This window comes from Macrobrachium rosenbergii, chromosome 42 (assembly GCF_040412425.1).
Source record: "Macrobrachium rosenbergii isolate ZJJX-2024 chromosome 42, ASM4041242v1, whole genome shotgun sequence".
Classification (NCBI taxonomy): Eukaryota; Metazoa; Arthropoda; class Malacostraca; order Decapoda; family Palaemonidae; genus Macrobrachium; species Macrobrachium rosenbergii.
The window spans coordinates 33594098-33606032 of record NC_089782.1 but is presented as its reverse complement, the minus strand read 5'-3'; the positions used below and the strand labels follow the sequence as shown (position 1 = coordinate 33606032).

The following is an 11935-nucleotide window of genomic DNA, read 5'->3' as shown; positions in this document are numbered from 1 at the left end:
GGGAGCAGGAAAAGTGGTATGGACCTCTCAATTCCGGACTCGACCAACGCAGCCGACGACCTGAGGGATCAATACTTGACCTCTACTTTCTATTTCCCGCTTGTGGCTGCCGCCACTACTATACGCTCCAGTGCCCTTCCAATGCCACGGTTGTTTGTTTACGCCCAATCTCGTGTCTCTCTCTTTCGCCATCAAATATAAATGATCTTTTTAATTTATTTTTTTTTGCTCTCAGAGGATTCAAGTCTTAGGCAATTTTTGTATCCCCACAAGGACAGTGGTATATCTGCTATAATTAAGTTAGTTTTTTATGATTTTTATGATTTAAAAGTATTATTAACAGTCTAATCGAAGGGTTATCATATAATAATAATAATAATAATAATAATAATAATAATAATAATAATAATAATAATAATATTGTTATTCTGTTCTCTATTTCTCTTCAATTTGACCCAATTTTGTTGCCCTAATGGATGTATTTACATTCACACCACTGTAGATTTCTTCACTAATAATAATAATAATAATAATAATAATAATAATAATAATAATAATAATAATAATCAGACTCACACAGATACCACAAGGCTGGAGGCATCATCGGGCTCCCATCCGGAAATCGGCAGGGCTCCATTAATCCTGGGCAGGGCGTCGTGACCTTTGCCCGGGCCCCGTTTCTAGTGGAACATTCAGAGCATAACTCCATAACTACAACAAACCTGCTCTGCCAAGTTTCAATTGCTCGGGGCCACAGACCTTGAGGTGTTGAACCCACCTGGGCCCAATTGGACGGTATATAAGGGAGTCAGCGGTCTTGGAATGGCACAGTACGTAGTCCGCGACTCCTCTCAGAAGCTGCATCATGAAGACTTTGGTAAAGATTCTTTAGCTTCTATGGGTGGTGGAAGGCGGTTTGGATTCTGGGTTCTCTCTCTTTCTCTCTCTCTCTGTCTCTCTGTCTCTCTCTCTCTCTCTGTCATCTTGTTTCATTCGTATTTCACCTCGACCTTTCGAGCTCTCTCTCTCATTTCCCATTTCATTCGTATTTCAACTTAACCTGACAGATTTTCTCTCTCTCTCTCTCTCTCTCTCTCTCTCTCTCTCTCTCTCTCTCTCTCTCTCTCTCTTTATTTCCTGTTTCATTCGTATTTCGCCGTAACCTGACAGCTTCTCTCTCTCTCTCTCTTCTTTCATTTCCTGTTTCATTTGTATTTCATCTCTCTCTCTCTCTCTCTCTCTCTCTCTCTCTCTCTCTCTCTCTCTCATTTTCTATTTCATTCATATTTCACCTAAATCTGGCTTCTCTCTCTCTCTCTCTCTCTCTCTCTCTCATTTTTTGTTTCATTCGTATTTCACTTCAGCCTTACAGCATCTCTCTATCATTTCCCGTTTCATTTACATTTCATACCAGCGTTACTGGCTCTTCTGTGTCTCTGTCTCTGTCTGTCTGTCTGTCTGTCTCTCTCCTCTCCCATTTTCTATTTCATTCATATTTCACCTAAACCTGGCAGCTTCTCTCTCTCTCTCTCTCTCTCTCTCTCTCTCTCTCTCTCTCTCTCTCTCTCTCTCTCTCTCTCTCTCTCATTAAGTTTCCTTGGAATTTCATCTCAGATTTACAATGTAAAAGCCAACAGATTTCTGTTCACTTTTACATCAAAGGCTTGTTTTCAAGGCAGAAACTTGCCTTCCAAAATTGTAAATGTTAAAATAGCATTCTTCATCCACGCTTCCAAAACCTAAAGATAAGTGTTTATATTGTTTTTTTCAAAAAGTAATTTGAATGAAAATCAGTGGAGAGTGAACAATGAATTCTGATTGTTGTGTGTAGATTTCGGAGAATTCAATGGGTCCCAGTCTCTCGCCAACCGGATATTGAATATACTTGAGGGTTCTGATAACTTCAGGCCTTCCTGTAAGTGTTTTCAATCAATAAGTCTCTTCGGTGATACAAGTCTAAGGTAACCACAGTTTATACTACGAGAATAGACCTTTCGGTGGTAAGAGAATATCTGCCTGGAACATCTTGAAACGCTCACAGTAGCCTTCAGACGGAAAGTGGTGACTTTGTTTGGGAATGTTTACAGCTGTAAAGTGACTGTCATTATTCAAGATATGGCATTGAAGTTATGGTATTTCTAGCTTATCAGAAGTTTGGACATTGAACCCTTTTTCAGATGACAGAGGCCAGTTTTGATGCTGGAGCATTATCACACCGTTTGTGATAACATATTTCTGAATGAACAAGGACCCTGTAAAAAACATTGAAGAGGGACACACAATCAGACTAGTATTGTCCTCTTTCCTCCATGTTCTCACAAAATGCTAACCAAACGAACGTCTTATTCACAGGTTGTTTTGGCAGTGGTGGGCGTATGCTCAGCCGTCCCTTTCATCCAGGACACCCCTGAGGTAGCTGCTGAGAAAGCTCGGTTTTTCCAGGCGTTCCAGGCTGCTCAGCAAGCTGCTACCCCTCAGCATCATAGCTTCATACCCCACCAGGCCCACAACCCAGTACATCACGTGACTCATCACCACCAGGCCCACATCCCAGTCCATCACATGGCTCACCACCACCACCAGGCCCAGTTCACACCCAAGTGGACCGGACCTGTGGCTGCCACTGTGCCTGCTGGAGTCGACGGAACCGTGACCCCTGTCGGTGACACAGCTGACGTCAGTGCTGCCCGCCAGGCCTTCTTCAACGCCTACCAGGCTCAGCTGTCAGCAACTGTAGGAGCTGCCCCATCATTCCCTCATGCTGTTCCAGCCCACGCCCCAGCATTCCCTCATGCTGTTCCAGCCCACGTTCCAGCTCACACCTTCAACGCTGTGCACGCTGCTCCTGTCCAGCCCAAGTGGACTGGTCCAGTAGCTGCCACAGTTCCTGCTGGTCTTCCAGGCTCTACCAGCCAGGTGGCTGACACCCCTGAAGTCCAGGCAGCAAAGGCCGCCTTCTTCCAGACTTTCCAGAGACAGGTGGCGGCCGCAGCACCCGCAGCTCCTGTCTGGGGATAAATGAACGTACTGTGATACTTAGGTTAAGTTGCACGTAAAATGTAAATAAAGTAAACCATATGTACATTTATGTTAAAAAACACAAATTTCCATAACAGGTACCGAACTAAAATATAAAAAAACGAGTCCGATTTTTTGTTTCTTTTCTATTACATAGGCTTTCCCGGTTTGTCTGTAATACAGGTCAGTAATCCATGTGATTACGACAATACTATTTATGTTACTTTAATAATGTTTAGAGTGTATAATTTGGAAGTGCTAGGCGGGAACTAAAAAGGAAGAACTAGAATGAATGAATTCAATGGGTGGATAAAATACTGGAACAGGGAAGGGAAATAACCCAGTATGCCCAAAGACTTCTGAAGCACTGCTGACGCAGCCAAATATGGACCATAGAAAGAAGGGAAACAGAAGTCTCTTTTGAGACTTAGTAAATTCATCTGAAGGGACGCCATCAACTTCCTGATTTTTGATAGTTTCTGCTCTATGACTTAGCAATTATTTTTTCTTAGAAATCTTACTCTAAGGGGAGAAAAGTTCGATGTGTTGTGGATTCCCTGAGTGTTACATCTTTTCTGTGATCTTCAGAAAGGGCATTTCTTTGTAGTGGTGATTGAGATATTAAACGATCTGTAAAAACACATAATGCTATTTTTCAGAAGGCTGAAGATTGCCACCTCAGTCTCTTAGTTCATTTAGGCTGCTGAACCAACTGATTCAGTCATACTTGCACAAAAGAGATACAGATTTTGAAGTAGAGGAGTAGCAAATAGCCTTTGTCAATGAGTCAATTTTATTTCTAGGATTTTATACAAAATGCATTCATAAAAGTCAGACATATCTTATAACAGCAGGAATGACGTGTTGGTGGCATATCTGTGGAGTCAGTCAAGGGGCCCGCAATCCTTCACTTAGTTGGACACAGCATCCAGCTGCCTCTGGTACGCCTTCTGGAAAGCATACTTGGCATCCAGCACTTCCTGAGTGTAAGGAACCTGTCCGGGAGAGCCTGGAAGGCCAGCAGGTACTGAGGAGGCGAATGGTCCAGGCCATCTTGGTTGCTGGCCATATGTTGCTGCAGGAACAACCTTCGCCACATATGCAGGGTCAGAATTTGCTTTGTATGCTGGGTCACCCTTTGCTCTGAATTCAGCGACATATACAGGGGATTTTGAATAACCGTGGCTTGCTAAATATGCAGGATCAGTCTTTGCTCTGTATGTAGCTGATGTTTGAGGAACAGCCTGGAGCTCATATTTGTGTGCTGTTTGAGGATCGTCCTTGACTACGTATGTCCCTGATGTTGTTGGAACAGCCTTATACAGATATTTATTTGATGTTTGAGGATCAGTCTTTACGACGTATTTAGCTGATCCTGCAGAATAAGGCATTGCTGCATATTCAGCTGCAGTTGCTGGATCAGGCTTATACAGATATTTAGAGGATGTTGCAGGATCAGTCTTCAGTAAATACTTAACTGATGTTTCAGAACCAGATCTGTATTCAGGTGATGTTGCTGGAACAGCCTTATACAAATATCTATTTGATGTTGCAGTATCAGTCTTTAGCACATACTTAGCTGATGTTGCAGGGTCAGTCTTGAGCACATATGAAGCTGATTCTGCAGGAGCAGCCCTTGCAGAATATGGAGCTGAACCTTTGGTGGCTTCAACTTGTGCTTTGTAGGCTCTGAAGAACTCATCAGTAGCAGCCTTGACTTCGGCTGTGTCACTGACGGGGGTGACCCTTCCATCGACACCGGCAGGCACAGTGGCAGCGAAGGGTCCTCTGTATGGTTCTGTGTACTTGCTGGAGGCAGCAGCTTGTTTGGCAGCTCGGAAAGCTTCGAAGAAGCGAGCTCTCTCGGCTTCCACTTCTGGGGTGAACTGGGCGGAAGCCAGACACACGCCAAACACAGCCAGAACCACCTGAGAGAAGAAGCAATGACATGTTCTTACTGAGTGTGAAGAAGAGATGACACAGATGTTACAAACAGTTCACTGTTATTGGAGACCTTTATTTAAAGAGAATATTTCATATTTTGTACTAATGAACATTCTGATGGTTTTAAACATTACTTCGTACTATCTTACTGACCAAAAAGGGTCCACAATTTCACTGTCATGTTACAAGAGATTTCTTGACCACAGATGAGGTTAAACTATAGACAACAAAGGCAGAAGCAGAATTAAGATTCTTTCAAAACTTAAAAGTCCTTTACCAGAGTCCTCATGTTGATGATCAGCTGATGCCAGGCAGAAACTACGAACACTCAACGCGATCTTGTCCCTTTTATACGAATTCGGACGGCCCAAGGAACAACTATGTCAGCCCAAAGCATTCTGGTTTGTGAATTTTGTTAACGGTAGTGTCTCCACTGGTCTTTTTATTTATTATTTTAATGTGACATTTTGTCCTTTACTTCGAAGGGAAGCGAGGTTGAACACTTAAAAAATGTGGAATAGTTGATAATATGGAGTGAAATCTCCCGTAATGAGGAAGAATTTAAGCATCCCGTGAAGAAAATATTTGACCAAAATTTGCATCTCAACTCCTGGACACAAAGTGGTCAGAATTGGCAAAAGGCAAACATCAAGAACTGGAATGAACGAGACAAGTGAGAAGGGACACAGTATCATCTATTATCTTATCAGTGAAACCTGATAACACCAAGACTGATGAGAAATTTTATAAAAAAAACCTTAGGATGGTAATGCCAAAGAAATTTGTAATGCAAAAGCAAATCGTTATCTTTCACATTTCAGGTCCTTTGGATACGATGAGAGAGAGAGAGAGAGAGAGAGAGAGAGAGAGAGAGAGAGAGAGAGAGAGAGAGATGGATACATTGGGAGCAGTAGGAAGAAAGCTAAAATCGTATGCATTCAGAGAGAGAGAGAGAGAGAAACATATATCTAGACACAGGGGTCACTGACCAAGCCTTTCAACCCAACATAAATCGTACTTGAGATCAATAAGCTACTTTTTCGACCTCGTCTCGTAAAACCTCACTTAAAATAGAACACATTTGCATAACAACTCCCTGAGTCTAAAAGGAATTAATGAATTTACCTTTAGTTGAGAGTTTAAAACATTCATGTCGTCATTGAACGGGTCTCGAAAAATTAGGATAAATTTGATTCCTTAAGCATGGATGTTTACTGTAAATACCCTTGAGATGAGTTTTACAGCAACAAGTTAGAAAATAAAAGTATTACCAGTATCTGGGACTATAATGATAATAAAGTCGATGGTAATCATTTGAACTATAATAATAGTAATTACTTAAAAAAAAAGAATAGTAAATAATGAAAAAATCAGAGAATTCATCTAAAAAGGCACCATCAATATTCATTGTTAGTTTGAATTTAGTGTACGTATATATATATATATATATATATATATATATATATATATATATATATATATATAAATATCTTCATATCCATATATATTTTATATATATATATATATATATATATATATATATTTATAAATAGCAAAGTAATGTTTATAATAATAATAAAAAAATATTATTATTATTTTTATTCACTGGACAGTATGGCCTTCTGAATGTCTTTGAGTTTGTATTGTAGTTTCTCAATCTCTCTTTGTAGCAGCAGGTAAACCATACAGCAGCTGTCCAAAGTTCATTTATTCCTTGACGTTTCTGTAGACCTTTCTACCATTTTTCAAAAGGCAAATGAAATCAAGGGTACAACTATGCCATATTTATACACAGAGGTGAGCTTACAGACATTTTTTGGCAATATGTGATTGGTTGTCAAATCTTGGGGGTGGGGCAACTGCTATTGGCTGGGAGTGCAATGACTCCTCTGGGTGAGTCTGGCCATTTGATTTAGTCGCTGATTGTCTGGCGCCAAGTTTTGGGAGTTCTGGTCGTAGGGCAAGCTGCCTGAGGTAGTAAGCAGCTGAATTGTTATCCCAGGGATGCACCTTGCTGTTCTCCTGATGGTGATGGGGAGAAGAAGTGTTTTCTGGGTTACATTCAGCAATGGCTTCAATTGGAGGATGGTGATGGTCTACTCATATCAGAGGCGTCAATGGTTGTTGTCGCCTTCTAGGATTCTTGCGCTTCTTGCGATCTGCAGGCATTTGGGGGACACTGCTGCGTTCCCTCATGTAGTGTTGGTATACTGGCCCTTTATGTCGGTGAACTGCAGTCCTCTTGGAGAGTTGAGTCATAGTCATACTGATGTACGAATGGCATCATCCATTCTCAGGGTATGATATTTGGCAAACCTCTCCTCTCCTCTTCATGGGATCATTGTAAGGTTGGCTTTTTGTTTGCATTGGTGGGTTTTACATGGGCGCCAATAATATCCTTCAAGGCTGCTTCATCTTTCTTATACTCAGTGCTCATGTAGCCCTTGTAGAAGAGTCTAATCGTCCTCTCATTCTCGCCGAGGGTGTGGTTCTCTTGACAATACCACCTGTCAGTGGCATTTCTTGTTTCCTTGGTGACACGATGGTAAGAATGTTCTTGGTATTCCAAGAACAGTGTGAGAAGGTAAGAACGTAGGCATTCATGACAGAGGATTTAAATTTTTCTGGGCATTCATTCACTATTGACCATTGAGGCAGAGCCCAATGTTGATAAGCTTACAGTGGACCTGCATGTGAAAGCCTTGAGTATTGCTGGCGACATGGATGTCCAAAAAGGGAATGGTGCCATCCACACTTCTCTCACAAGTGAAGTGCAGAACAAATTCATCCTCAAAGGTGTGCCTGAGTGTCTCCAGTTCTTCTTCGTCGGCGACATTGATGAAGGTGTCATCAATACACCAAACGTATGCAGCTGGTCAGGGGATCCAACCGAGGTAACGCTGCTCGATAACACCTAGATAAAGGTTGGTGAACTTCACACCAAGAGGAGGAGAACCCATGGCTACTCCGTCAATCTGCGTCCACATTTGCCCTTGTTGATCAATGAATGGGGCCTGCATAGTGCAGGTCTCGTGCAGATGCTGTCAGGATCTCCCTGGAACATCCAATATTGGGGTAGAACCATCTCTGTAGACCCTGTCAAGGATCATCCGCATTGTTCCACTGACGGGTACATTGGTAAAAGGCTCTCTACAACCAATACTGCCAGTAGGAATTCCATCCCCTCAGCTTTGATAACCAATCAATAATAGCCAAAAATTTCTGTAAACCTGCTTGTAGGTTTAGTATGTCACAGTTGTACCCTTGGCTTCGTTTGCCTTTTGAAAAATGGTACAAAGCTCTACTTAAACATCAAGGAACTAAAGAACTTTACAGAACTGCTGTATGATTTAGCTGCTGCTACAAAGAAATTAATTCGAGAGATTAAGAAACTACAATAGAAACTCAGTGGTATCCAGGCAGCCATATGGTTCAATGAAATCTGTTTTACGGGGGTCTTCTTCTGAGGTATTATTACTATAAATATTATTATCCAAAATTTGCAAGCATCAAAGAGCAACAAACTCATAGGGTAATTCACTTGCAAAGCAATCTTTCGTAGAGAAATAGTTCTATATGTGAAGAAAAAGAAAACAATTTGAAGAGTATAGCAAGTAAATATATGAACAGATATAGATTCCCCGATAGTTAAATATATAAACACGTAGACAAATTTAGGCCAAAATTCCACGGTTACTCGATGCTTGTTATTAACAGGTAGCTGTGTTTTGCTGTGCCTGACATCAATATGGCCTTGCCCGCTTTTTCTTATTTCTATTAAACCTTATTTTCTGGAAGAAGTGTCACGGTGGCGTTGATGTATCCATGAGTCAATCTGTAATATCCCAATGGGGAATTTTTCTTTGATTTCATTCATCCTCCCACTTTTTTGTTGGTAGTTTCTTTGTTATTACTCAGCATTTATTTTTTTGCGGGGAGATAAATCTTACTGTGTTGCTGATTCCCCAAATGGTGCATCTTTTCTGTCCCATTCTTCAGAGAGGGGATTTTGTCGTAGCTGTGATCTGTAGATTAAATGATCTGTAAAATGAAACTACGCTATTTTTCAGTAAGCTGAAAATTACCACCTCAGTCTTTTAGTTCATTTAGGCTACTAAACTAACTGAGTCAGTAAATAGTAGGACAAAAGAGATACAGATTTTAAAATATAGAAATAACAAACAGCTTTTATCAGTGAATCAATTTTATTTCTAGGATTCTATACAAAATGCATTCATAAAAGTCAGACATATCTTATAACAGCAGGAATGACGTGTTGGTAGCATATCTGTGGAGTCAGTCAAGGGGCCCGTAATCCTTCACTTAGTTGGACACAGCATCCAGCTGCCTCTGGTACGCCTTCTGGAAAGCATATTTGGCATCCAGCACTTCCTGAGTGTAAGGAACCTGTCCGGGAGAGCCTGGAAGGCCAGCAGGTACTGAGGAGGCGAATGGTCCAGGCCATCTTGGTTGCTGGCCATATGTTGCTGCAGGAACAACCTTCGCCACATATGCAGGGTCAGAATTTGCTTTGTATGCTGGGTCACCCTTTGCTCTGAATTCAGCGACATATACAGGGATTTTGAATAACCGTGGCTTGCTAAATATGCAGGATCAGTCTTTGCTCTGTATGTAGCTGATGTTTGAGGAACAGCCTGGAGCTCATATTTGTGTGCTGTTTGAGGATCGTCCTTGACTACGTATGTCCCTGATGTTGTTGGAACAGCCTTATACAGATATTTATTTGATGTTTGAGGATCAGTCTTTACGACGTATTTAGCTGATCCTGCAGAATAAGGCATTGCTGCATATTCAGCTGCAGTTGCTGGATCAGGCTTATACAGATATTTAGAGGATGTTGCAGGATCAGTCTTCAGTAAATACTTAACTGATGTTTCAGAACCAGATCTGTATTCAGGTGATGTTGCTGGAACAGCCTTATACAAATATCTATTTGATGTTGCAGTATCAGTCTTTAGCACATACTTAGCTGATGTTGCAGGGTCAGTCTTGAGCACATATGAAGCTGATTCTGCAGGAGCAGCCCTTGCAGAATATGGAGCTGAACCTTTGGTGGCCTCAACTTGTGCTTTGTAGGCTCTGAAGAACTCATCAGTAGCAGCCTTGACTTCGGCTGTGTCACTGACGGGGGTGACCCTTCCATCGACACCGGCAGGCACAGTGGCAGCGAAGGGTCCTCTGTATGGTTCTGTGTACTTGCTGGAGGCAGCAGCTTGTTTGGCAGCTCGGAAAGCTTCGAAGAAGCGAGCTCTCTCGGCTTCCACTTCTGGGGTGAACTGGGCGGAAGCCAGACACACGCCAAACACAGCCAGAACCACCTGAGAGAAGAAACAATGACATGTTCTTACTTTATATGAAGAAGAGATGACACAGATGTTGCAAACAGTTCGCTGTTATTGGAGACCTTTATTTAAAGAGAATATTTTATATTTTGCACTAATAAACATTCTGATGGTTTTAAACATTACTTCGTATTATCTTACTGACCAAAAAGGGTCCACAATTTCACTGTCATGTTACGAGAGATTTCTTGACCAGAGATGAGGTTAAACTATAGACAACAAAGGCAGAAGCAGAATTAAGATTCTTTCAAAACTTAAGAGTCCTTTACCAGAGTCCTCATGTTGATGATCAGCTGATGCCAGGCAGAAACTACGAACACTCAACGCGATCTTGTCCCTTTTATACGAATTCGGACGGCCCAAGGACCAACTATGTCAGCCCAAAGCATTCTGGTTTGCAAATTTTGTTAACGGTAGTGTCTCCACTGGTCTTTTTATTTATTATTTTAATGTGACATTTTGTCCTTTACTTCGAAGGGAAGCGAGGTTGAACACTTAAAAAATGCGGAATAGTTCATAATATGGACTGAAATCTCCCGTATTGAGGAAGAATTTAAGCATCCTGTGAAGAAAATATTTGACCAAAATTTGCATCTCAACTCCTGGACATAAAGTGGCCAGAATTGGCAAAAGGCAAACATCAAGAACTGGAATGAAAGAGACAAGTGAGAAGGGACACAGTATCATCTATTATCTTAACAGTGAAACCTGATAACATCAAGAATGAGAAATTTAAAAAAAAAAAACTTAGGATGGTAATGCCAAAGAAATTTGTAATGCAAAAGCAAATCGTTATCTTTCACATTTCAGGTCCTACGATGAGAGAGAGAGAGAGAGAGAGAGAGAGAGAGAGAGAGAGAGAGAGAGAGAGAGAGAGAGAGAGATGGATACATTGGGAGCAGTAGGAAGAAAGCTAAAATCGTATGCATTCAGAGAGAGAGAGAGAGAGAGAGAGAGAAACATATATCTAGACACAGGGGTCACTAACCAAGCCTTTCAACCCAACATAAATCGTACTTGAGATCAGTAAGCTACTTTTTCGACCTCCTCTCGTAAAACCTCACTTAAAATAGAACACATTTGCATAACAACTCCCTGAGTCTAAAAGGAATTAATGAATTTACCTTTAGTTGAGAGTTTAAAACATTCATGTCGTCATTGAACGGGTCTCGAAAAATTAGGATAAATTTGATTCCATAAGCATGGATGTTTACTGTAAATATTCTTGAGATGAGTTTTACAGCAACAAGTTGGAAAATAAAAGTATTACCAGTATATGGGACTATAACGATAATAATGACGATGGTAATCATTTGAACTATAATAATAGTAATTACTTAAAAAAAGAATAGTAAATAATGAAAAAATCAGAGAATTCATCTAAAAAGGCACCATCAATATTCATTGTTAGTTTGAATTTAGTGTATATATATATATATATATATATATATATATATATATATATATATATATATATATATATATATATATATATATATCTATATATATATATAAATAAATATCTTCATATCCATATATATTTTATATATATATATATATATATATATATATATATATATATATATATATATATATATATATATATATAT

General features: G+C 40.3%; 3 protein-coding genes across 3 annotated transcripts; 1 reads left to right on the top strand and 2 right to left on the bottom strand.

The window, feature by feature from the left end:
* The first annotated feature begins 764 nt into the window (after nt 1-764).
* LOC136827655 (cuticle protein CP1499-like) lies at nt 765-3149 on the top strand. Its single transcript, XM_067085126.1, has 2 exons — nt 765-877; nt 2353-3149. The coding sequence occupies exons 1-2, from the start codon at nt 866-868 to the stop codon at nt 3016-3018; spliced, it is 678 nt and encodes a 225-aa protein (XP_066941227.1). The 5' UTR covers nt 765-865; the 3' UTR covers nt 3019-3149.
* Nucleotides 3150-3799: 650 nt separating this feature from the next.
* LOC136827791 (uncharacterized) lies at nt 3800-7982 on the bottom strand. Its single transcript, XM_067085251.1, has 3 exons — nt 7853-7982; nt 7343-7518; nt 3800-4946 (listed from the first exon to the last, which is right to left on the bottom strand). The coding sequence occupies exons 1-3, from the start codon at nt 7980-7982 to the stop codon at nt 3930-3932; spliced, it is 1323 nt and encodes a 440-aa protein (XP_066941352.1). The 3' UTR covers nt 3800-3929.
* A 1166-nt stretch (nt 7983-9148) lies between these two features.
* Nucleotides 9149-10706, bottom strand: LOC136828203 (uncharacterized). Its single transcript, XM_067086047.1, has 2 exons — nt 10595-10706; nt 9149-10301 (listed from the first exon to the last, which is right to left on the bottom strand). Exons 1-2 carry the CDS (start codon nt 10604-10606, stop codon nt 9282-9284), a joined length of 1032 nt encoding a protein of 343 aa, XP_066942148.1. The 5' UTR covers nt 10607-10706; the 3' UTR covers nt 9149-9281.
* Between the last annotated feature and the right edge of the window lie 1229 nt (nt 10707-11935).